Source organism: Paracoccidioides brasiliensis (genome assembly GCF_000150735.1).
Source record: "Paracoccidioides brasiliensis Pb18 unplaced genomic scaffold supercont2.3, whole genome shotgun sequence".
Classification (NCBI taxonomy): Eukaryota; Fungi; Ascomycota; class Eurotiomycetes; order Onygenales; family Ajellomycetaceae; genus Paracoccidioides; species Paracoccidioides brasiliensis.
The window spans coordinates 553,817-573,960 of record NW_011371360.1 but is presented as its reverse complement, the minus strand read 5'-3'; the positions used below and the strand labels follow the sequence as shown (position 1 = coordinate 573,960).

The window sequence follows — 20,144 nt, the reverse complement described above, 5'->3', positions numbered from 1 at the left end:
TGAGCGCTGTTTTCGATCAACATGTCCAACTTACTTACTTCTTTCTCCTTCCTTCTTGACTCCAAAAACCTTTTCACTCCTACCATTCTTTTCCTTCTCTCAATTGACAAAGTCAGCAAAAGTATCCGCTCCCCAGTTGGTGATCATTGGATACCACTTTTCTGGCTCTTTTGAGAGAATCCTTTTTCAACTTCCCCTTTTTCTGCCCTCAACCACTTACCTACCTTCTTTGGATATATTCTTTTCTTAAATTTAATTTTAATCAATCATTTATGGAATTTACTCTTTGGTTCTCTTGTAATCATCTTTTGGCCTATGTGATTCTGTAGTTGTGTAAAGAGAATATCCTCCGTAATTGTAAATGAAAAGTAACGGAAGAATTAAATGAACTCACGCCAACAAGAATCACTAGTTAGATGATAAATATAATACCAGGTACCAGCCAGATATTCCAAGCGCGACAGGCAACCCTATACACATCCATTCATAAAATCCGTGAAATCCAAACCTGTAACTAGATGATAAAGAAAATAATAAACCAACAAACCAAAATACCGCCCTGCTCTACAAGCATAAATCCTTCACTTCGGATTATACTTCTCCTTCCATATCCTACATAAAAAGTAAATAATAAACCATTGGTCAGTGACGATCCAGTCAGTTTGCACAGAAGAAAAAAATAAAAAAATAAAAAAAATAAAAATAAAAAAAATGTAAAAAAAAAGAAGCCGTCAAACAATTTTAAACGAGAGCCTATCAAGACCCTCTGATTCTCGCAGCTTGCTACTACGTAACAAACACACTCGAATATCCCCCCCCCTCATACATTGATTCACGGACAGGAGGACATACACAAACATGCACATGCGACATTAGGCCTCGAGAAGCTAGCAATTCGCGTGCCATATGTGTCGTATGTTTGTATGTTTCATTCCGTCCGCAAATGTGCACAATGTATGTGAAGAGAGATAAATGGCCGATATTTTTCGCGTTTCGCGCGCGTCGCGATATAAGTTGAAGCTTGGACTGGTGGTTGCGATTGGGACTGGAACTGGGCAGGGCGGAAAATAGAGAGGTAATGTATGTGCAACACCGATACAAAAGCGCGCAGAATGCAGAAACACGCAGCATGATAGGGAGATATGGATGCGGTTTGTGATGGTTGGGATGGGGGTGGCATAGGAGCAACCTGAGAGGGATTTATGCAATGTGATGTCAAGAGTCAAGTGCAAGCGAGTGAAATTAATACGGGAGAAGGCCAGCCTGTAAGATAGGGCAACATCGGATGTGGCTGCTATTTCGCGTGGTGTCATGTTTGCTTGCTTGCTAGTATTGATTGGAGAGCCGCTTTGTTGGTTTTGGTGCCTGGGTCCATGCAGGTCGCGGCAGGGCTTAGGATGTGTGCTTCTTCCCTGATGGAGATTGGAAGAAAAGGAGTCCAAGCCAATGAATGCAGAAGAAGGGGTGCCGTGTGAATGTGATGAGGAAGACGGTGATGGTTATTGAACTATGGGGGTGAAGTGAGGGACCAAAACTTACCAAGAATTTCCTAGCGTCTTATTCCCGTTTTCTTCTGCGAGGCGGTAGTATTTTGCGGCCATGTACTAAAAATATATAAAAGAGGTGATTTGAAACAGGATTAGTATTGGTCGACTCAAGGTATTTTCTGATTCCCGCAAGGGGAATAAAATCATCGAGCGAGACACAAGGTAGGAATTGAAGTGGGGGAGGGGGGAGGAGTGGAGAGCTGATGCGATGGCCAATGGATAAGGCGGGAAAGAGTAAATTGGTGAACGTCGGGGCCCAAAGCCCAAGGGAAAAAGTGAGGGAGGGGAAATATAAAAAGCATTACTGCCCAACGGTGATCCATGTGTGACAATTAAAAGCTGTATCCGAAGCTCTTAATTGGTAGAAGCTCCCTTTGCTTCCGAAGCGTATTATGCAAGGCACTAGGCCAGTGGTAAATCCACGACGGATTCAGCCTCACGAGCACAGGAGCCTGAGGCAAATAGAGTGGCGGTGGAGAACTGTGCTTTGCTTTGTGTTTCTCTCTGTGTCTCTGCCTCTTTTTCGCATGGACGCTCAAGCAAAGATATTGATATGCGATATAAAATGAACAGATGGATATTGATATATATGAAAGAAGGAGCAAGCAATTGAATTCTTCTCTCGCCCTTCAATTTTCTTCTGACTTACCCTATCCTTTTTCCCTCCAAATCCCTCCAAGAAGCACCAAGCCGCCTCATTCATGGCGTCCGTGTCTCCTAGATTCGCTGCAGTCTCATAGTAATGTCTAGCGGCGACGGAATCTTTGGCGACACCCCAACCGTTGCGGAAGCAATTAGCCAATTCGTATATCGCAAGCACAAGCTCGCCTTTCGCGGCTCCGCCCTTTTTGATTCCCGCGCGCAGAGCTTCTGCTTCGATCAACGCTGAGTTCGCTGCTGCTGCGGATATATAGGTTACGGCTTTGTCGGGATTGGGTGTGCAACCCCATCCATGCCTAGAAAAGGAATATGTAAGAAGAGACTGGTCTTTTTTATCTTCCAGGGTTGGGAGTGGACGTACCGGAGAGCCAGGCCGTAGAGCACCTGGCTCAGCGCGTTGTTTGCACCATTGGGATCAGCCAGTTTGCCAAACATCCGGGTTGATTCGATGAGCTCTGTTTTGAAGAAGAGAGAATAGTTAGTTAGCCAATGCATTATCCTGGCATTAGATGTTTGTATTAAAATCATCCATCTTTTCTCGGATATGTAGCTTACGTCCTGTTTCATGTAATCGAATCGCTTCTTGGATGCTTTCCTATATCACATAGAGAACCCATCAGCAATGTACCAATGTCTATCGATAGCAAAAGCCATCACCACCCCGTCTCCGCTTCAATTTGAAGGCCAAGAGGCAAAGTCATACGTACATCACCTTCCTTCTGCTGCTGTATATCACCCTGCGGCTGCGGACTGACCGACCTCACACCAATCCCCGTCAAGGTGCCCTGCACCAACACCGTCGCCCGCTTCTCCCACTGCGCCTCTAGTTCTTGCGCATCACCTGTATCCGGCCCGATCTGCGGGAGGTCTGCGGGGAGAAGTCCAGAAGAAGTGCTCGCGGCACGCGACGAACGGTTCAGATGCAGGCGCTGGGAAAGAGGGCGTTCGTCCTTTTCACTGCGCGACGGAGATCGGTCATTGTTGGGAGAGTTCTCGCCACTAGCTGCGGAGGAGACGTTGGAATGACGACGGAAGCGCGAGAAGCGTTTGCGCGAGGTTGTGGAGGGCGAAGAAGTTGTAGTTGATTGGGATTCGAATTGGCATTGGGATTGCGACTGGGAGTTTGGATGAAAGGGGTGGGCGTGCGAGGAAGGGTCGGATTGGAGATTTGTGTCTTCTAAGCTGGGAGGATGGATGCGCTCTTCGGAGACCGTGTCTGTACGGATGAACTTGAATTCTGGGTGTGGTGGCGGAGGATCCGGTGCTTGAGGGAAGGGCTCCTGTTCGTAGGAACGCTCAGGATGCTGCTGCCGCTGGTGTTGTGTGTTGGAGTTAGCTGAAGAGATGCCGTCGTCCTTTATCCTGTCTTTCTTCTGGAGGAAGCCTCTGAGAGTCATGGCGCGCGTTCTCTTTCTTTGCTTTTTCTGCGATGTTTATGGCGGGGGTATTCAACCATAGAGATTTGTTAAGTGGATACACTAAATTCGATATATACAATAAAGTAATATAAATGATATCGCTGGTTATAGGATATCTTTATTCATTTGTTTTCAAGGGGAATAGAACTTGTCACAGATGTTGGAATATCTCCACCATAAACATTCATGTTCAGCTCTGGGATTTGTGGCTGTGTGAAGGAATCGGGGGCGAAGTAAATAAGTACGTCTGCAGAATAAGAAGAAACAAATAACGGGCTCGTGGTTCCTTACCTCAAATCAAGGAAATGATGGTGAGATATATAAATGGAGGAGTATGGAAGGGTTCGTAGATTAAGGGTTTACTGGAGAGAGAGCTTATTTAGAGAGCTTATTTAGTACAAGAAAATGCCGCTCTTTTTAACTTCATAACCGGGACAATTCTTTGTGCAGTGCTATAGCATACAACGAATCTGAGATTCAAACTGCTCCCCATGCCCTCTATAATGAAGATATGCGCTATAAGGAAAAGGACGCTGTAAACAAGAAAAGAATAAAAATTGCCCGAAACTGGCCAAACACCCGAAGATTCTCTCCATCAAGACAGGCTGTTATCAAAAAGACCAGCCCGATGACGCTGTGTGCTAGATACCTGTCGACATCTGAGATCCCCATGGCTCACCAGAAGGGCATTGCAAAGATCGAGGAAAGCTTGGATATGGTCGGGAAGAGCCAGAGCGTATGCATATTGGTGCTTGAAAGGAATCTTTGTTGCGAGGAGTCGCAGCCCCCGAGAGCTGCGGGCAACGGACCTGGCCAGACAAGAAAGCCATCGCTCGTCGCTCAGGAACTCAGCAAAGCGAGCTCTCCTTCTCTGCCGTACGTTTCGCTATTATTGAATCCGACCCTGCAGCAGCCTTCCGTGGCCTTGGACATTTCCAGGGTTGTGTTGACGCATTCCACCCCGTCCCCTCCCCAATTCCTTCCGAAAGTCATTGCATAAATCTCCAGCGCCGGCTTCCACTTCCCAGACACAGAGACTTTCCTTGAAGAGTCCAACAACATATCCCATGTTCGCCAGTTACTGCAGGTTCAGGTTCTTCTTCGCATCTCGTCTTTATAAACTGCCCTCGCTTTTATACTCTTATATACCCGGATGATGAACCACTGCCATCGCCATAATCATTCCATCGACATCAATACCACTCCAATTCCCCTTCCACCACCCAATATAAACTGCCTCTGAAAGCTGCTGGCATATCTAATTGTACTCAGTCCCCAACTTGCGAATCCAATTCCGAAAACGAAGTGAGATAACCGACGATGTTTGCTGTCCCAGTACAACCCTACTTCCCTATCAGCCCATTAGATATCAAGTATCAAGTGGTTCAAAGCCTAGGCAGAGAGGGGGGAGGTTTCAACGCGGGCATCGAAGTCGTCCGGCGCAGGGTAGATGGGCTGATCTGCGTCCGTAAAAATCTCGTCCTGAGGCCGCATTCTACGCCCCACCACTGGCAGATGGAGGCAAACATGATGAGCAGACTGAGCGGCCACCGAAACATCTGCACGTTGATCGAAGAATACATCTTGCTCGAGCGCGCCGAGCTATATATCGAGTACTGTGGAAAGGGCACCCTGCATGACTTCGCGACATACATGAAGAATCAGAACATTCAAGTCCCCGAGTCATTCGTGTGGCATATGCTGTTTGGGATAGTCGAGGCGCTGGGCTGGATGCACGGTGGCTTTGTTAGCGGATATGAGATGTTTCATGCCAACGTGTTGTGCTTGCAGGGATGGCTGCCTGTGGTGCATAGGGATATTAAGCCGGATAATTGTTTCCTCCAGTTTTCCCCGTACGGCCCTTTGGGATATCCAACGGTCAAATTAGGTGATTTCGGTCTGGCTATCCACGCGGGGGATCTCAGTGGACTTACTGAGTCGAGCGCGCGGCTCTGCGCTCCCGGATGGTACGCGCCCGAACACCCGAATTGTAGCGAATTCAGCGATGTTTACCGGGCTGCAACAGTAGCTCAGTTCCTGTGCTTGCCCGACGGGAACGTGGGTATCGCTAGGCAACTCCCAGGTAATTATAGTGTAGGCCTAAACAACTGCATTAGACTAGGGATGGAGGAAAACGTGCTCAATCGTCCACTTGCTGCAACGTTTTACAGGATCATGCATTCCCGGACCGACGTCAGTGGAGACTGGATTACAGTTCCCCCACAGGCATTCAAAGATCTTGGAGTATAGTTCGTCTATTTTACAGTCAGCAGGGAGGAGACAAAACGACTAAAGGTTCTTTTGAGACATATATATTATTGGTGACAAAAACGATAGAAAAGGAAGGATCAGCGGAGTTATTTCAACGACAAAAATAATGGTTTATATTGGGTTGAGGTTTTGTACACGGAGGTTGAAGGGGAGCTAGCTCTATGAAATTGATCAATAACTACTGGGGCTTAGCAGCAAAGATTCCTGCCGTTTATATGTTAGCAAAATGATTCTTATTCGAATAGATAGATTTGAAAGGGACTCCTCTCCCTGGATTTTAAATTTCAACTGCACTTACTCTCAACATCCGTTACGCTCTGTTGCAGAATCTGTTGAATGACCTTGGGGTTCTCCAACTCCTTCTGAACCTTGCTAATGACGGTCTGTGCCAATTCGCGTTGCTGGCGGACCTTAACCTGCCCCTCGTACTGCACCCATGAGTCAAGAACCCTTTTCGCCTCAGCGGCGAGAGCAGTGCGCTGCTCCAGCTCATAAGCCTGCGCCTCCAATCGAGCGGTTTCCTGTAAAGTTCCACATCAGCCATTATCCATTTTACGAGCCAACTGAAGGAGTAGTCCGCATACCTTGGACACCTCGAAAAGCGCCTTGGTGATATCAACGACGCTGCTCAATTGCTTGACGTTCTCAATCCTCTGCTTAACGGCATTGGTGTGATTGGCTCTAGCGCCATTGAGGATATCCTTCTGCTTCTGGATCTGGGTCTCGGCCCACTCCTTGTACATGGGTCCAGCCATCTTAGCCACACCGGTGAAGACACTGAGGAGACAGAATGCGGCGACGGTCTCCTCGCTGAAAACGTAGAGCTCATTGCTGATGGCGGCGATGGAGAGACCGGCTCCAGCGGAGAGAATGGCGGTCTTGGACACTAAGCTGTTGCCTGGAAGAGCATCGATGATGGATTGGGCCTTGGTTTTAGGGTCCTCGGTGGGCACATTGGACATGGACCTGGTTGATGTGAGAGTGGTGGTGGCAGCCGCTGGGATGGTGCGGGAAGAGAGGACCGGACGGACACGGGCGGCGGCGCCTGGGATTAATCAATTAATGGTAGTTCCAAAAGGCAGACTGGACACAACGCCATCGGGACACAGCAACATACCAATGGCACTCTTAGCCAATCTCGAAGCCATTGTGATGGGATGGGGGATGTGGAGAGCGGCGGTAGATTTGATATTGGGGGGTTGGATGCAGAATGGCCCAAGTCAAGTTTGATGGGAGGCTCGGGTGGGAGAGCGCACTAGGCTAACTCGGGATTAGCGGCACAAGGTTTCCCGACTTTCCATCAAAAATTTAATCAAAACGACGTAGAGTAAGGTACAATGAGAACAGAGCTGCAATAGAAGAGTGGCGTGCTATCTAGAGAGCTGTTTATATGCCTGCGGATATGCCAGGCCTACTGGACGGAGGCCACGTTTCTAAAAAGAGGAAGAAGGATGCTTCAGAGCACAAGGTGCAATCATCCAAGCGGAGAGCTGTTGCAGACGATGTTGAGGAAAAGGGAAGAATAGAACAGCTGGAGAACCAGATAGCAGAGTCGCGGAAGTACTATAACAATATTGTGACATTGCTGTCCCTTTTTATCACAGAAGATGCTACCAAATCACCCAATCTTACTGCAGCGCTCTCGCTGTGCAGGGTGTTCTGCCGGTTAATGGCCGGAGGGCAATTCAACAAATCCAAAGGTGCAAGTGAGCAGGATTTGATATTGGTTGCTTGGTTGAAGGAGAGGTATCAGGAGTATCAGCAAGGCTTGATTACCGTTCTGAAAAGGGCAGATCCATCCTCTCAAGTATGTCCCGTTTTTCCTGGAGGCAATTCTGCCATTCGAGGAATGCGACACTAACGAAATCTCCTAAATAGATTGCAGCGCTCACACTTTGCATGCGCCTAGTTAAAGAACAAACCATTAATGGAGGAGCTGGAGCCGAAATAGGCGTATGGAAGGGAGGCTATTTCAGTGACTTAATTGTCGCCCTCATTGAAATGCAAGATGGAGATCCGGTGCGGTCGGAGTTCATCAAAAAGTTCCTGAACAAATACCACGATGTCGCATTTTACACTCTTCTTCAGCTTTCGTAAGTCTTATATATATTATGTGGATTTCCGCAGCCTTTACTAACAACTGGCTTCTATAGAGATTATGCATCAAGCAAAAAATCCACCCAATTCCTCGACGTCGTCATATCACTCCTATCAGCCCTCGGTCAGCCTCCATCACCAGACCACGAGTTCGAGAACTTCTATTGCGGCCTGTCCAGCGTCGGCCAAAAGCACAAATCAACTCTTCTCTCTGTCTCATCCTACAAACAGCGCGCACAAGCCGCCTGGCTCGCCGTTTTGCGCAATAATACTCTCAACGAGTCCCAACGCAAAACCCTCCTACGGATGATGTCCCGCGCAATAGCCCCTTGGTTCCTCAAACCAGAGATGCTCATGGACTTTCTTACAGACTCCTACGGCCATGGCGGTTCAACCTCCCTCCTCGCACTCTCAGGCCTCTTTTACTTAATCCAAGAAAAGAACCTTGACTACCCCCAATTCTACCCAAAACTCTACTCCCTCCTAGACGCGAATCTGCTCCACTCCAAACACCGCTCCCGCTTCTTCCGCCTGCTGGACACTTTCCTCTCCTCCTCCCACCTCCCTGCAACACTTGTCGCCAGCTTTATAAAGCGACTAGCCCGACTCGCGCTCAACGCCCCACCAGCGGCCATCGTCGTGATTGTTCCTTGGACTTACAACCTGCTGAAGTCTCACCCAACCTGCACATTTATGCTGCATCGGGTCATGCGCGATGACTTGCAGTCAAACCCAAACCTGCAAGCGCACGGCATGCCCGACCCCTTTGACCCACTAGAACCAGATCCGACTCAGACCGGCGCGCTAGAAAGCAGTCTCTGGGAAATCCAAACTCTGCAATCGCATTACCATCCCAACGTGGCTTCGCTGGCAAAGATCATCTCCGAGCAGTTTACGAAGCAGGCGTATAACTTGGAGGATTTCTTGGATCATTCCTATCAGGGAATGGTGGAGATCGAGTTGGGGAAGGAGGAGAGGGAGTTGAAGAAAGTGCCTGTGGTGGAGTTTCAGATTCCGAAGAGGATTTTCACGGATCGGCTGTTGGAGGAGGATGGAGGGGTTGATGGGGAGGCTGGAACGTTGGTGAGGAGGTTGTGGGATTTTAACTGAGCGGGGATTAAACACAGGATGCACCAGATATGATACACGGACGTCTGTTTTTATTAGAGGGTTAATACACAATTGCCAACTCTCAAAAGACCCCGTCCCAAGTAGCTTAGAGAACACAAAACATGCACCCCATTGCAGAGTTTCGCTTCTCGTACAGATGTGCCCTTCCATTCTATTTCTTGTAGATTTGACCTCCTTAAGGCCACAGAACCTCAACATGGACAACATTAAAATGAGGTGAAAGTCGAATTCCAATTCGATTATTTATTACCATTAAAAGAAAGGCAAGTAACTCCCGTTATCCAGTCTAAACGCCGATGCCAGGAATGGAGACAGACAAACAGATGGTAAAAAGGGGGGAACATAATACCAATGGAATGCAAAAAGTATTATCAAAACAAAACTCCTGGTAAAAAAGAAAAAGGAAAAGTGATTTTTTTTCTTATCGCACTTATACCCAATGACAGAACGCAACTGGGAAAAGTCGGCCCCAATCCACAGCCATATCTATCTCATCACCATATCACCATCATTTTAAGGGATAATCTCAATTCCCATTTCTGAGAGGACCTCTTCTGACCATTCTCCCGTCGTGGCCGTTTCGTAGGACGGACACAGTTCCAACGCCTGCGGTTCCAGTTCATCTTCATTCACCAATTCTAGTTGTTCCGCGGCAGCTTGCTCTAGGGCGGACCGAAAGTCGCTGCTGAATCCAGGACGCAAGATCAATTGAGGGTCTGCACGAACATACTCTCGAGCTTCCGGTCGCGTAAGACTGAGTATATCACGTTCCTCCGCTTCTGGATCACCGGGATGATAATTGCCAGTGGGGTCCACGACGAAAATGGCGCGTTTCAGATCATTGAACAGGTCATCAGATATATCGACGGGGATGGCTTCAATACTTAGTCGCAAGTCTTCCAGAATAGCTGTGACATACCGTTCTCTGAGGTTTCGGTAGGCGACCGTCTCCTGCTCCATTAGCTGCCAGCATCGGATGATCTGCGCATCTGTAGTTGCCCTTTCGATATCCGCACCGATCTTGTAAGAGAGGTCGAAAAGCTCCTTCGCGATAGACCGGAAAACTTTATCGATTTTCGGAGCAACCCTGACGATCGTAGCACAGATTGCTCTGGCAAGTTCTGGATCGTATATTCTGTGCCAGAAAGCCACCCAGCTACTCATTCCGATTCTTGATTTCCGCATCCGTGTCAATTCTAGCGCAAGCAGAGTGGCACGGCAGTTGTTGAGAACGTATTTTGCATTCTTTCGCGCCTCGAGGACGGACGGTGGAACGGACGCATAAGCATTTAAACAGAGTGATCTGTCGACGATCTCTATGCCTGAATCCGCTGGTGAAACCGCACGACAAGCGATAGGATCGCTTTCATCTCTAAAGGAGGTATGACCTATCGAATTTGCCCTGGTGGCTTGTGGGATTGAACCGGTGCCCCGTTTCCCAGGAGTATTCTGTAGCCAGTCAAGGAGCGGGCTGGGTGTCTTCGACCCAGCAGTATGGTGGTCCTGTCGGCGAAATAGATAAGACATAAGAAGGCAAGGGACAGGCAGTGAAGTATAAAATGAATGTAGCGAAAGCAGAAGAATAAGAACAAAGTGGAGCAAATCCAAGTGAGCCTGAAAACCAGCCGCACAGAGCGAGAACAGAGACCCATTAAGCAAACTATGAAATAGCTAGAAATAGCTTCAAACGAATGGACAGCATAATCTGATTGGCGAGAAGAATAGATGAGACTAATAGAGATGCAATCATAGCGAGTCTTTTTTAAGCTGAAATCAAAGACAGACAAAATCTGCAAGTTGTTTTGGCCGGTTGGACTGGTTCTTCGTGGAAGGAGTATCTAGGTATTGGTCCCTCTTGGGCCTCTGAAATCAGAGAAAGTGCAGCACCCCAGCCATGGTCGGAGAAGGGACATTTAACCGGTAACAAAGCGGTGGGATGTGGGTACACGAGGGATACGGAGGATAGCTGCGGACCTTTGCTATGTTTTTTCAGTGCGTTTTGATTCAGATGTCCTCTGAAGTTGAATGTGGCTGAAGTGGTGACGTCATGTCCTATTTCTGGGAGATGATGAGATAAGCTTTGACTGTCAACAGGGAAAAAGCGAGAGACAAATTTCAACTGAAACATATATAAAAATAAAATGGTAAGACGAGCAAAAGAAGGGATTTAAAGGTAAGGGCCAGTTCTGACTAATAAAGCAGCGTACATTACTAATATACCACAGACTGGGAGCCACAGAATGTCCCTGCGTGGACACACACGAATACACACCTAACGAGGTCGGGTGGGGCATTGAGCGAGGCCGGGTCGTCTGCTTCCTGAGTCCCTCGCGTAGATATCTATATATATATATATATATATATGTGTGTGTGTGTGTGTGTGTGTTTGTATGGATTCGGTGTTTTTGGGTCCAATGAACGGCTTGGTTCAAGCTGTCATAAGGCTGGAGAGCCAATCAGTAACTAATTTAGCCCGAGGATGGGAGGGTAGTAGTTAACTATTGCAAGTAAAGCAATGTAATTGGTAGATGTAGAGACTGACGGATTGCAAAGACCGTCAGTTCGCGGACGTCGCAAGCCAGATATGTGGCAGAGAGTGGTGCCATTGTCTTTCAGCCTCAGGGAGTGGGCGGCTGTGATAGGGCATTAGCCCTTAACTGGTCAACTACCCTCTAAGAGGCGTCGTGGCTGCGTGTCTTTCCCCATCTTCGCGGGGAACGTCAACGAACGACACGCCCCGCTGCTCCAGACCGACAAGTAGGACTCTTGCCACCAGGAAAACAAGGAATAACGTGTGGTGCTTGTGCTCTTGCTGTGTTCCTCCGGTTGCGATTTGCCACCCCCTTGGCTGTTACTCCACGCATCCAAGCATCTAGACATCCCATACTTGAGTATATCATCCCACCCACCCCCAACCTTGATCTCCGGCGTAAACTATTACATATCCAAATGACTAATGGCGGCAGACCAATGAACGCTTACCCGACTTCAGAGGAAGACGACGAGCCTTCGTTTTGATTTATTCCTTTATGCCCTTCGGACTTTCGAAGATCCCCAAATCCTCGTCTGCCGCTGTATGGTGAGTGATCTCGAAGTCATGACTGGAAACCTGTGTTTTCGTGCCCCGTTTTTTCTAACCTACGTACTCTCGTTCTAGGCTTAGTGACCAGAAGCAGTCTTGCTCTCAACCCACTTGAGAGCCCAAGAGTTTTTCTGAATGAAGCTTGTCTGGAATTTTTCGAGTGTCAAAAATTTCCATGCATTTTCTTCATTCCGAAGTCCTACGATAACTATCACCCAACGCGATCACAAGCCTCGAAACGGTTCCAGGACAACAACCATGCTAGTTTCTATCAAACAATCCATGTCCCCATGTGGCGGGTGTTGTGAACCGGAGCTTGGCAAAGTGGATGCCAGATTATCTAGCTAGGGTCCTCTCATAAACTAACCATCCATTCGCCTTGGAGCATGACGTTGTGAGTGTGGTGAATCACCTAACCGAAATCCACAACTATATATGTCGTGTCACGTGATGAGGTAGCCCCGCGGTTGTTCCACCCAAACAGTTCTCTTAGGCTATGAACCTAGTTTATGACCTCATCCGCACAACCAAATTCTATTCCCCTGTTTTTGAAACCAAAACACAACAAAACAAAAGTAACGTGGAAATACTGAGAAATGAGAAAAACTCCGACAAAAATAATTTCAGAGGGAAACGAAAAGAGGAGTTTGCCAATTGAAGAGGAAGAAGGAAAATGTCCACAATTGATATCACAAGGGACTTATCGGCGCTCTTTATTGAACAGGTGCATGTGACGCCTAACGCTGTTGCTCTAGAGGACGCAAAAAACCAATACACCTATTCTGAGCTGGATAACAAGGTCTCAGAGCTTGCTCTTCGTCTCCGCAAGCACGGCGTTGGTAGAAACTGCCTTGTTGGCGTGCTCCTTGGCCGCAGCGCCGACTATGTGATTGCCTGCCTGGCTGCCCTTCGTGCCGGTGGAGCTTTTCTTGTTCTCGAACTTGCGTACCCTCCAAATCTTCTTGCCGATGTCCTCGATGATTCGAACCCAACTGTTGTAATCACGAATCAGTGTCAGGCCGGAAAAATCGACGCTCGCATCCCGTTAATTGTCTTTGATGAACAAACAACAACAGAACCCCCCCTGGACGTTAAAGAGCTCCCCCCATTGCCTGCAGACAATGATTTGGAACGATATGCTTTCGTATCTTATTCGTCCGGAACTACTGGGCGGCCTAAGGGAATCGTAAATTCACATAGGGCACCCGTACTGTCATACAACCTCAGATTCGGTATTTCTGATCTTCAACCAGGTGACCGTGTGGCCTGCAATGTCTTCTTTATCTGGGAAATCCTGCGCCCGCTTTTGCGAGGCGCAACAGTTGTTGCAGTTCCAGACGATGTGAGCTATGATCCGGCTGCCCTGGTTGACCTCCTCTCCACAAAGCGCATCACGGAAACCCTCATGACACCCACGCTTCTGGCTGCAGTCCTCTCAAGACATCCAGCCCTTGGAGCACGTCTCCCAGATCTACGCACTCTGTGGCTTAACGGTGAAGTCGTCACCACTGACTTAGCCCGTAGAGCAATCAAAACCCTTCCAAACACGCGGTTGTTGAATTGCTACAGTGCCTGCGAAACCCATGAGATCGCTTGCGGAGATATCAGAGACATGCTTGATAACGAAGCCCTGTACTGCCCTGTTGGGCCGCCATTATGCCCAAAGGAAACGTATGTTCTTGGTGAAGACGGTCAGCGTGTGGAACCCGGGGTTAGTGGAGAGCTTTTCATTGGTGGACCACTGCTGGCACAAGGATATATTAACCGTCCTGAAACTACTGCCAAAGCTTTCGTCCCAAACCCATTTGATACAGCACCTGGCTCTGTAATGTACAGAACCGGAGATGTCGCTAGGCTCCTTCCCTCAGGGCTTCTGGAAATTAGCGGTCGCGTTGGGGCTATGATCAAGCTCCGCGGTTATTCAGTCGTTCCAGGAAAGGTGGAAAATGCTATAGTCAATCACCTTGCAGTCAGGGACTGTACTGTGATAGCCCACGGTGAAGGTTTGGAAAGGCAACTGGTAGCATACATTGTCCGTGATAAAGAAAACTCCCTAGGACACCCAACTGTAGAAATCAACGAATCAGGACACAGTCCAGCAGCACGGCGAATTCTTTCTCCATATTTGGCTCACTACATGATTCCAGTCTTATGGGTTGAACTAGAGGAGCTACCCACTCATGAGGTCTCAGGTAAAGCCAACCTTAAACGTCTTCCGCCTCCTCCGGCACCCAAACCGATAACAAACGGACACAAGATTGAAAAAGACCCAATCACCGTCGACGCTATTGCTGAATTTTGGGCCGCAGTTCTTAAAATAGCACCAAGTGCTATAACCCCAGAACACAGCTTTTTCGATTTGGGTGGACATTCCCTATCAATCGCAGATCTTGCTTCGAGGCTATCGAAAAACTTTGGTTTCCACATCCCACCTGGCCGTCTTGTGGACCCGCCAACGCTCGGTGGTCATTTGGAACTTATACGTGCTGTAAGAGACGGACATACTGCGGCATTGCAAGCAGATTTGCCAGCTGTTCTCCGTGCAGATTCCACTCTTGAGGAGAACCTTCGGCCTTCTGGTGCAAAGATATGCTCACTCTCCGAAGCAAATACAGTTTTCCTCACAGGTGCCACTGGCTTTTTGGGAGCTTTCCTCCTCCATGACATATTGGAAACCACTTCCGCCAAAATTATATGCCTTGTACGTTTCAACGATCCTTCGGGGGAAGATGGTCCTAGCGGCGTGGCCAGAATACGCAGGAATCTCCTTGATCTGGGCCTATGGCGGGACTCGATTATGGAACGCGTTGAGATCCTTCCTGGGAATCTATCTCGGAAACGTTTCGGTCTGTCTCCCGAGGCCTTCGAAGCGCTTGCTACTCGTGTTCAGGTCATCATCCACGCCGCTGCCACTGTCAACCTTGTATACCCATATGCTGCACTACGTGGCGCCAATGTAGGCGGAACAAGGGAGATACTTCGCCTAGCTTGTTTTTCCGGCGCTACAGTACAATATGTGTCCACTAACGGAGTTTTACCGCCCTCTCAAAAAGGCTGGCCTGAAGATGCTATGCTTGACGTATCCGAAGTTCCAGAGAAGCTGCATGACGGATACGGCCAGACAAAATGGGTGGCAGAACAGCTTGTGCTCGAAGCTGGTCGTCGAGGTCTACCGGTGAGGATATTTCGAGCAGGCACAATTAGCGGTCACAGCACTACAGGTGCAGGTAACGCATGGGATCTCTTATCTGCATTAATTGTAGAATCAATACATATCGGCTATGCTCCTGATGTGGAGGGCTGGCGGGCGGAAATGACTCCGGTAGATTTTGTCAGCAGAGCCATAATCCATCTTTCCAATCAGACCCACGCCAATCGGGTTATTTTTCATCTCGGCGATCCAAACCCCGTCGACGCCCGAACAGTATTTGATAACCTCAAGGACCTCGGATACCCCACCCAAAAGATAGGATGGGATGAATGGGTTGCATTGTGGAATGAGAAAAGGGGTTCTTCCAGAGGCGGTGATGGGGCTTTTACTGTCGACATCCTTCGCAGTGGCATGCCAACTGTCGAGTTCCTCAGGCGCATTGTGGTGCTGAACAACGTTGAAACCAGATTTTTTCATGGCGAAGTTGAACGCCCAAAGGTTGATATTGTGTTGCTCGAAACATACACTCGCCATTGGTTTGCTCGAGGATGGCTCCCACGCCCTTCATCCCGTAAACATTGTTTCAACGGGACTGTACAACCTGCACACAAGAGACCATTAAGTGGACGTGTAGCAGTGGTCACCGGTGCATCCTCCGGTATTGGCGCGGCCGTTGCTGCGGCGCTGGCACGAGAGGGTGCACACGTTGCTCTGGGTGCACGACGCACTAAAGCGCTTGAAGCTATCAAGAGCACTCTCCCCCTCCGCGACAACAAAGCCATCATCCGCCAAACTGACGTAACAGACAAGGCACAGGTCGAAGCGCTAGTCCACGCAGCCGATGAAGAGCTTGGTCCGGTTGATATTCTCGTGGCATGTGCTGGAGTCATGTACTTCACGATGATGGCGAACACGCACATTGAGGAGTGGGATCGGACTGTCGACGTAAATTGTAAGGGTCTCCTCCACTGTCTCGCGGCCACCGTACCATCGATGCTTTCACGCGGAAGCGGTCACATTGTCGCCATATCGTCCGATGCAGGGCGTAAAGTCTTCCCTGGCCTAAGCGTCTATTCTGCCAGCAAGTTCTTTGTCGAGGCCACGCTGCAGGGCCTGCGACTGGAGACTGCCGGAAAAGGCCTGCGTGTCACGAGCGTACAGCCAGGAAATACCGCTACTGATCTCTTGGAGATGTCCACGGATGCTGAAGCCGTCAAAAAATATGGTGAGCCGTCCGGAGCACAGATTTTGTATCCGGAAGATGTGGCAAATTCGATTGTTTATGCGCTACGACAGCCTCCGCATGTCGCCGTAAACGAAGTACTTATTGAACCTCGTGACGAGCCAATATAGCATTAAGGGGCAGAAGAAAAGAAGGAAGAGAAGTGGTTTTTCAACCAGTCGATATCTATCCTGATTCAAGGCGAGAAGAAGCAGAAGAAGCAGAAGCAGGCGGAGGAATATGATGTCCCCGTTCAAGTCTATTGTTCTTTCAACAAAACTGACATAAAACCAGCCAAATTCCCATCCAACTACCCATCCATTCAACATTTGTTAATAGTTTTGTTTCGAGATTCAAGCTGGTTAAAAATCTCGCACATTTAACATTTCTCCAGGGTCTCTGTTCCCTGTAAACCCCACCTCCTCTTTCCTTGCGTAAGTGACCTCTCACTAGACGTTGATCGTTTCTCCAGCGCTTAATCTTTTAACACCAATTCTGGGAGAGCAAAAATCTGTCACAGTTATATAGACATATAGAACTTTCTTAAACCAGTCATTCATCACCGTCTTCTATTATCATTTTGGACGTATAATTAAAACGAACTTCAAAGAATCTTGTGTTGCGGAAGTCGAAGCGAGTACAGTACTAACGAAGGAAAATCATGACCAACCTATACAAAATTCTTGCCAGAGACAAATATGAAATGAATGATCCTCAAACGAATGAAAACAAACGGAAAACCGGAAGCAAATGAATACATAAATATATATATATAAAATAAAGGACCGGTTCAGTGCGTAACTCAACAAGGGAACGAGCAATCCATCTGTCGAGTGCGGTGCCCTAGGTCTGGGTGGGTACCCATGAGGCACATCGCGCTTAACCCCCTCGGATCCCACCCTCCCTGAGCGCAGTTCGCAGACCCAGACTTGGTTCTGCTATTCCAGTGAGACCCGCCATAATCGAACTGCACTTCATTCTCGTTCTTGGCTTTGACGAGAAGCACGTACGGCAGCTTGCTTGTCATTTCGAAAGGCGACTTTCCATTGATCTGTGGGCCTAGTCCCTTGTTCAACTTAGCATCTGTTTGACCAACGACAACCTTGTTATTATCCAACAGTTTGATCGAAGCATACAGCTGAGCGGGATTGGTGCACTTGTAGGTCTCGATGAGATGGAATGAGCATGTTCCTTTCGCATATCTAGGTTTTCCCACCAACGTCGAAGCCTTGAAGGCTCTGGGGGAGATGGCTTTCGACCTCCGACTCTTCCCGTTTAACGGGGTCATCGACCAATTGAACGTGCCGCATTTCCTTGGCATGATAGAGCCGACACGGGCGTGTTGATCATTTAAGTTAGTGCCTGTTCTCCATCATCAGTGACATCCTGTTGTCTTGTTATGCTAAGCATATAGTATATAATCTGAAGATGAAATCTTACATTTCTTCCACCCCTTATTGTACGCATCTAGGCAATCAGCAGCAGAGCAACTCCCTGGCCCAGGGAAATATGAAAAGATGTACTTCCTCGTGAAGCCCCTGTAGGTGCTCTGCTGTAATTTATCAAATTGATGACCCATGCAAAACTGTTGGACCTTAAATTTGAACAATAGATCCCCAACAATCCAAGGACTATTTGGCGAGCAAAAATACTCCATGTCTGAAGCTCTTGAAGTTATTGGAAACGACGTCCTTTGTGCAAGACTATGTGATTCCTGTGTATTCTCTTGGCTATCGATATTCTCGAAAAGGTCACCCAAGTCCTGCTTCTGGGACGGGTCTGTGAACGTGTCTGGTAGGATGTTTTCCAGAGTGTCTACAGCACGGGTGGGGAGGTCGTGTGAGGGGATTCCATATGGCTCGCTGGAAAGCCCGGTGTCGGCGGCAGGCAAGGCAAGAACAGACTTGGCTAAAAGGAGATAGAAGCAGAGAGTGAGTGAAAGATGAATAACCATTGTTAATACCGAGCAGAGGTTAATGTCTGAAGAGTGATTTGATTGATGACGAGACCCAGTGTTCATTGAGCAGCTCGAAGCTATCCCTTTTTATATATCTCCAATTTCCAGATCCCAACGGTTTCCATCACCTCTGTGTTTATTTCTTCTGAGAGCTTTTCTGTTTATAGAACAGCGGTCAAATTTAGCATTCAGGGACCTATTAGAAATTAACTGGGCCAGGGTCCGGCGGCAGGTTATTGGAACACCATGCTATCATCCGGAACTCAAGTTGCGGAAACCCATGTCGAACTGCAAAAAATCTGGCTTAGCAGGATGTTCCCCCAACCGTCAGCGGAGTGCCCTGTCCATGTCACTTCGGCTTGTGCATTAGATCCAGGAATCCAAAGATTATCCAAAGGCTGGGCAGGTCAGAAACGAGCCAGCGTTGTAGGGAGAACACTACTTGAAAATAGTCGACCTCAAGGTCCTGACCTTTCGGTATAGGTAGTTATACATGGTGAATCGCCTTACATGGTTTGTTTAATCGCCGCTTTCTGGACTATATACATCCTCCCGCCGCTCGACCATCTTTGTCTCCATCATCCCTATTTTTTCCATTTTCTTTCCTCGTAATTCTCTTTGTCTCGTATGTGCTGTACCCACCCTTTCCCCTTGGCCCCCGCTGCCAGTGTCACCCGGCCTGGCTGTGTCAAAGATTATCTGAATCGCTAATGTAGCATCAACTTGAGCTGTATTCTATGCATCTATCTTCTAACTGACTGCTGGTAAAATAGGTGGTAAGCAACAGAAACGTGTCTGACTAAGCGACTAGTATAACTACTTAACTACGGAGTACGGAGTACATGGATCATTTGACACTCTGTTGCAGCTGAAACTGTTCTTGACATGGTGACCATGTCCAACTTCTCTTCTTCCCTGATGCAATTTCACCTCCCTCTAACTGTCAAGTTACTCTATAATTATGTACAGACTGAGCCCCTGCCCCCTTAACAGGTGAGGTCGTCCTGTCTTATGAGGGCCATCGGGAGAGAGAAAGCACGCATCCTGTGGATCGTTGCATGCTTCATCCTCCATTGCCTGGATTGACTGGAAAGGGCACTATTCGATTAAAGGTTGATGGACCTGTCAGAACAGGAGATCAACACAGTGCTCAACTTGTTACCGTCCACATGGTCGATAAGACTCCAGAGATATCAGACTCGATACCAACTGATAAGTATCTAGTCGCTAAGCTCTACGATCCCCTTTACTTTGACCATGAGCAAGATGATGTGGATCCTTTTCGCTATACGGACCTAGCATACTCTCATGAAACCGCAGCCTACCGACTGCTCTGTCCACTTGAAGGAACCGTCATTCCAAGATATTATGGGTCCTTTACACTTTAGCTGCCAATTCCGAATAAAAGAACTTCGCGATCTATCCGGTTAATCCTTATCGAACAAGTACCTGGCGGGATCTCAATGCGATGTCTCAATCCAACCAACTATACGCAGTCAGAGCGTCAAAATATTTTGAAGGCAATTGTCGATGCGGAATCTATGCTGTATACTCATGATATATTACATAGAGATATACACCCGAGGAATGTTCTTGTGCTGGACAGCG

At 48.1% G+C, this 20,144-nt stretch overlaps 9 protein-coding genes across 9 annotated transcripts; 5 read left to right on the top strand and 4 right to left on the bottom strand.

Moving 5' to 3' along the window:
* Positions 1-1,949: 1,949 nt before the first annotated feature.
* PADG_02581 (uncharacterized protein) lies at positions 1,950-3,604 on the bottom strand (the record flags this gene model as incomplete). The annotated part of the gene is made up of 5 exons (XM_010759741.1): positions 1,950-2,081; positions 2,197-2,503; positions 2,569-2,662; positions 2,763-2,802; positions 2,915-3,604. The coding sequence occupies 5 exons, from the start codon at positions 3,602-3,604 to the stop codon at positions 1,950-1,952; spliced, it is 1,263 nt and encodes a 420-aa protein (XP_010758043.1).
* Positions 3,605-4,136: 532 nt separating this feature from the next.
* On the top strand, positions 4,137-4,625 carry PADG_02580 (uncharacterized protein; the record flags this gene model as incomplete). The annotated part of the gene is made up of 1 exon (XM_010760218.1): positions 4,137-4,625. The coding sequence occupies one exon, from the start codon at positions 4,137-4,139 to the stop codon at positions 4,623-4,625; it is 489 nt and encodes a 162-aa protein (XP_010758520.1).
* Positions 4,626-4,945: 320 nt separating this feature from the next.
* On the top strand, positions 4,946-5,875 carry PADG_02579 (NEK protein kinase; the record flags this gene model as incomplete). The annotated part of the gene is made up of 1 exon (XM_010760217.1): positions 4,946-5,875. One exon carries the CDS (start codon positions 4,946-4,948, stop codon positions 5,873-5,875), a length of 930 nt encoding a protein of 309 aa, XP_010758519.1.
* Positions 5,876-6,074: 199 nt separating this feature from the next.
* PADG_02578 (ATP synthase subunit 4, mitochondrial) lies at positions 6,075-7,044 on the bottom strand (the record flags this gene model as incomplete). The annotated part of the gene is made up of 4 exons (XM_010760216.1): positions 6,075-6,100; positions 6,195-6,417; positions 6,481-6,941; positions 7,014-7,044. The coding sequence occupies 4 exons, from the start codon at positions 7,042-7,044 to the stop codon at positions 6,075-6,077; spliced, it is 741 nt and encodes a 246-aa protein (XP_010758518.1).
* A 242-nt stretch (positions 7,045-7,286) lies between these two features.
* On the top strand, positions 7,287-9,103 carry PADG_02577 (ribosome biosynthesis protein NOC4; the record flags this gene model as incomplete). The annotated part of the gene is made up of 3 exons (XM_010760215.1): positions 7,287-7,703; positions 7,775-7,989; positions 8,050-9,103. The coding sequence occupies 3 exons, from the start codon at positions 7,287-7,289 to the stop codon at positions 9,101-9,103; spliced, it is 1,686 nt and encodes a 561-aa protein (XP_010758517.1).
* Positions 9,104-9,637: 534 nt separating this feature from the next.
* PADG_02576 (uncharacterized protein) lies at positions 9,638-10,651 on the bottom strand (the record flags this gene model as incomplete). The annotated part of the gene is made up of 1 exon (XM_010760214.1): positions 9,638-10,651. One exon carries the CDS (start codon positions 10,649-10,651, stop codon positions 9,638-9,640), a length of 1,014 nt encoding a protein of 337 aa, XP_010758516.1.
* A 2,228-nt stretch (positions 10,652-12,879) lies between these two features.
* PADG_02575 (uncharacterized protein) lies at positions 12,880-16,710 on the top strand (the record flags this gene model as incomplete). The annotated part of the gene is made up of 1 exon (XM_010759740.1): positions 12,880-16,710. The coding sequence occupies one exon, from the start codon at positions 12,880-12,882 to the stop codon at positions 16,708-16,710; it is 3,831 nt and encodes a 1,276-aa protein (XP_010758042.1).
* A 671-nt stretch (positions 16,711-17,381) lies between these two features.
* On the bottom strand, positions 17,382-18,533 carry PADG_02574 (uncharacterized protein; the record flags this gene model as incomplete). The annotated part of the gene is made up of 2 exons (XM_010760213.1): positions 17,382-17,941; positions 18,020-18,533. The coding sequence occupies 2 exons, from the start codon at positions 18,531-18,533 to the stop codon at positions 17,382-17,384; spliced, it is 1,074 nt and encodes a 357-aa protein (XP_010758515.1).
* Positions 18,534-18,782: 249 nt separating this feature from the next.
* On the top strand, positions 18,783-19,924 carry PADG_02573 (uncharacterized protein; the record flags this gene model as incomplete). The annotated part of the gene is made up of 2 exons (XM_010759739.1): positions 18,783-18,942; positions 19,530-19,924. The coding sequence occupies 2 exons, from the start codon at positions 18,783-18,785 to the stop codon at positions 19,922-19,924; spliced, it is 555 nt and encodes a 184-aa protein (XP_010758041.1).
* Positions 19,925-20,144: the final 220 nt, after the last annotated feature.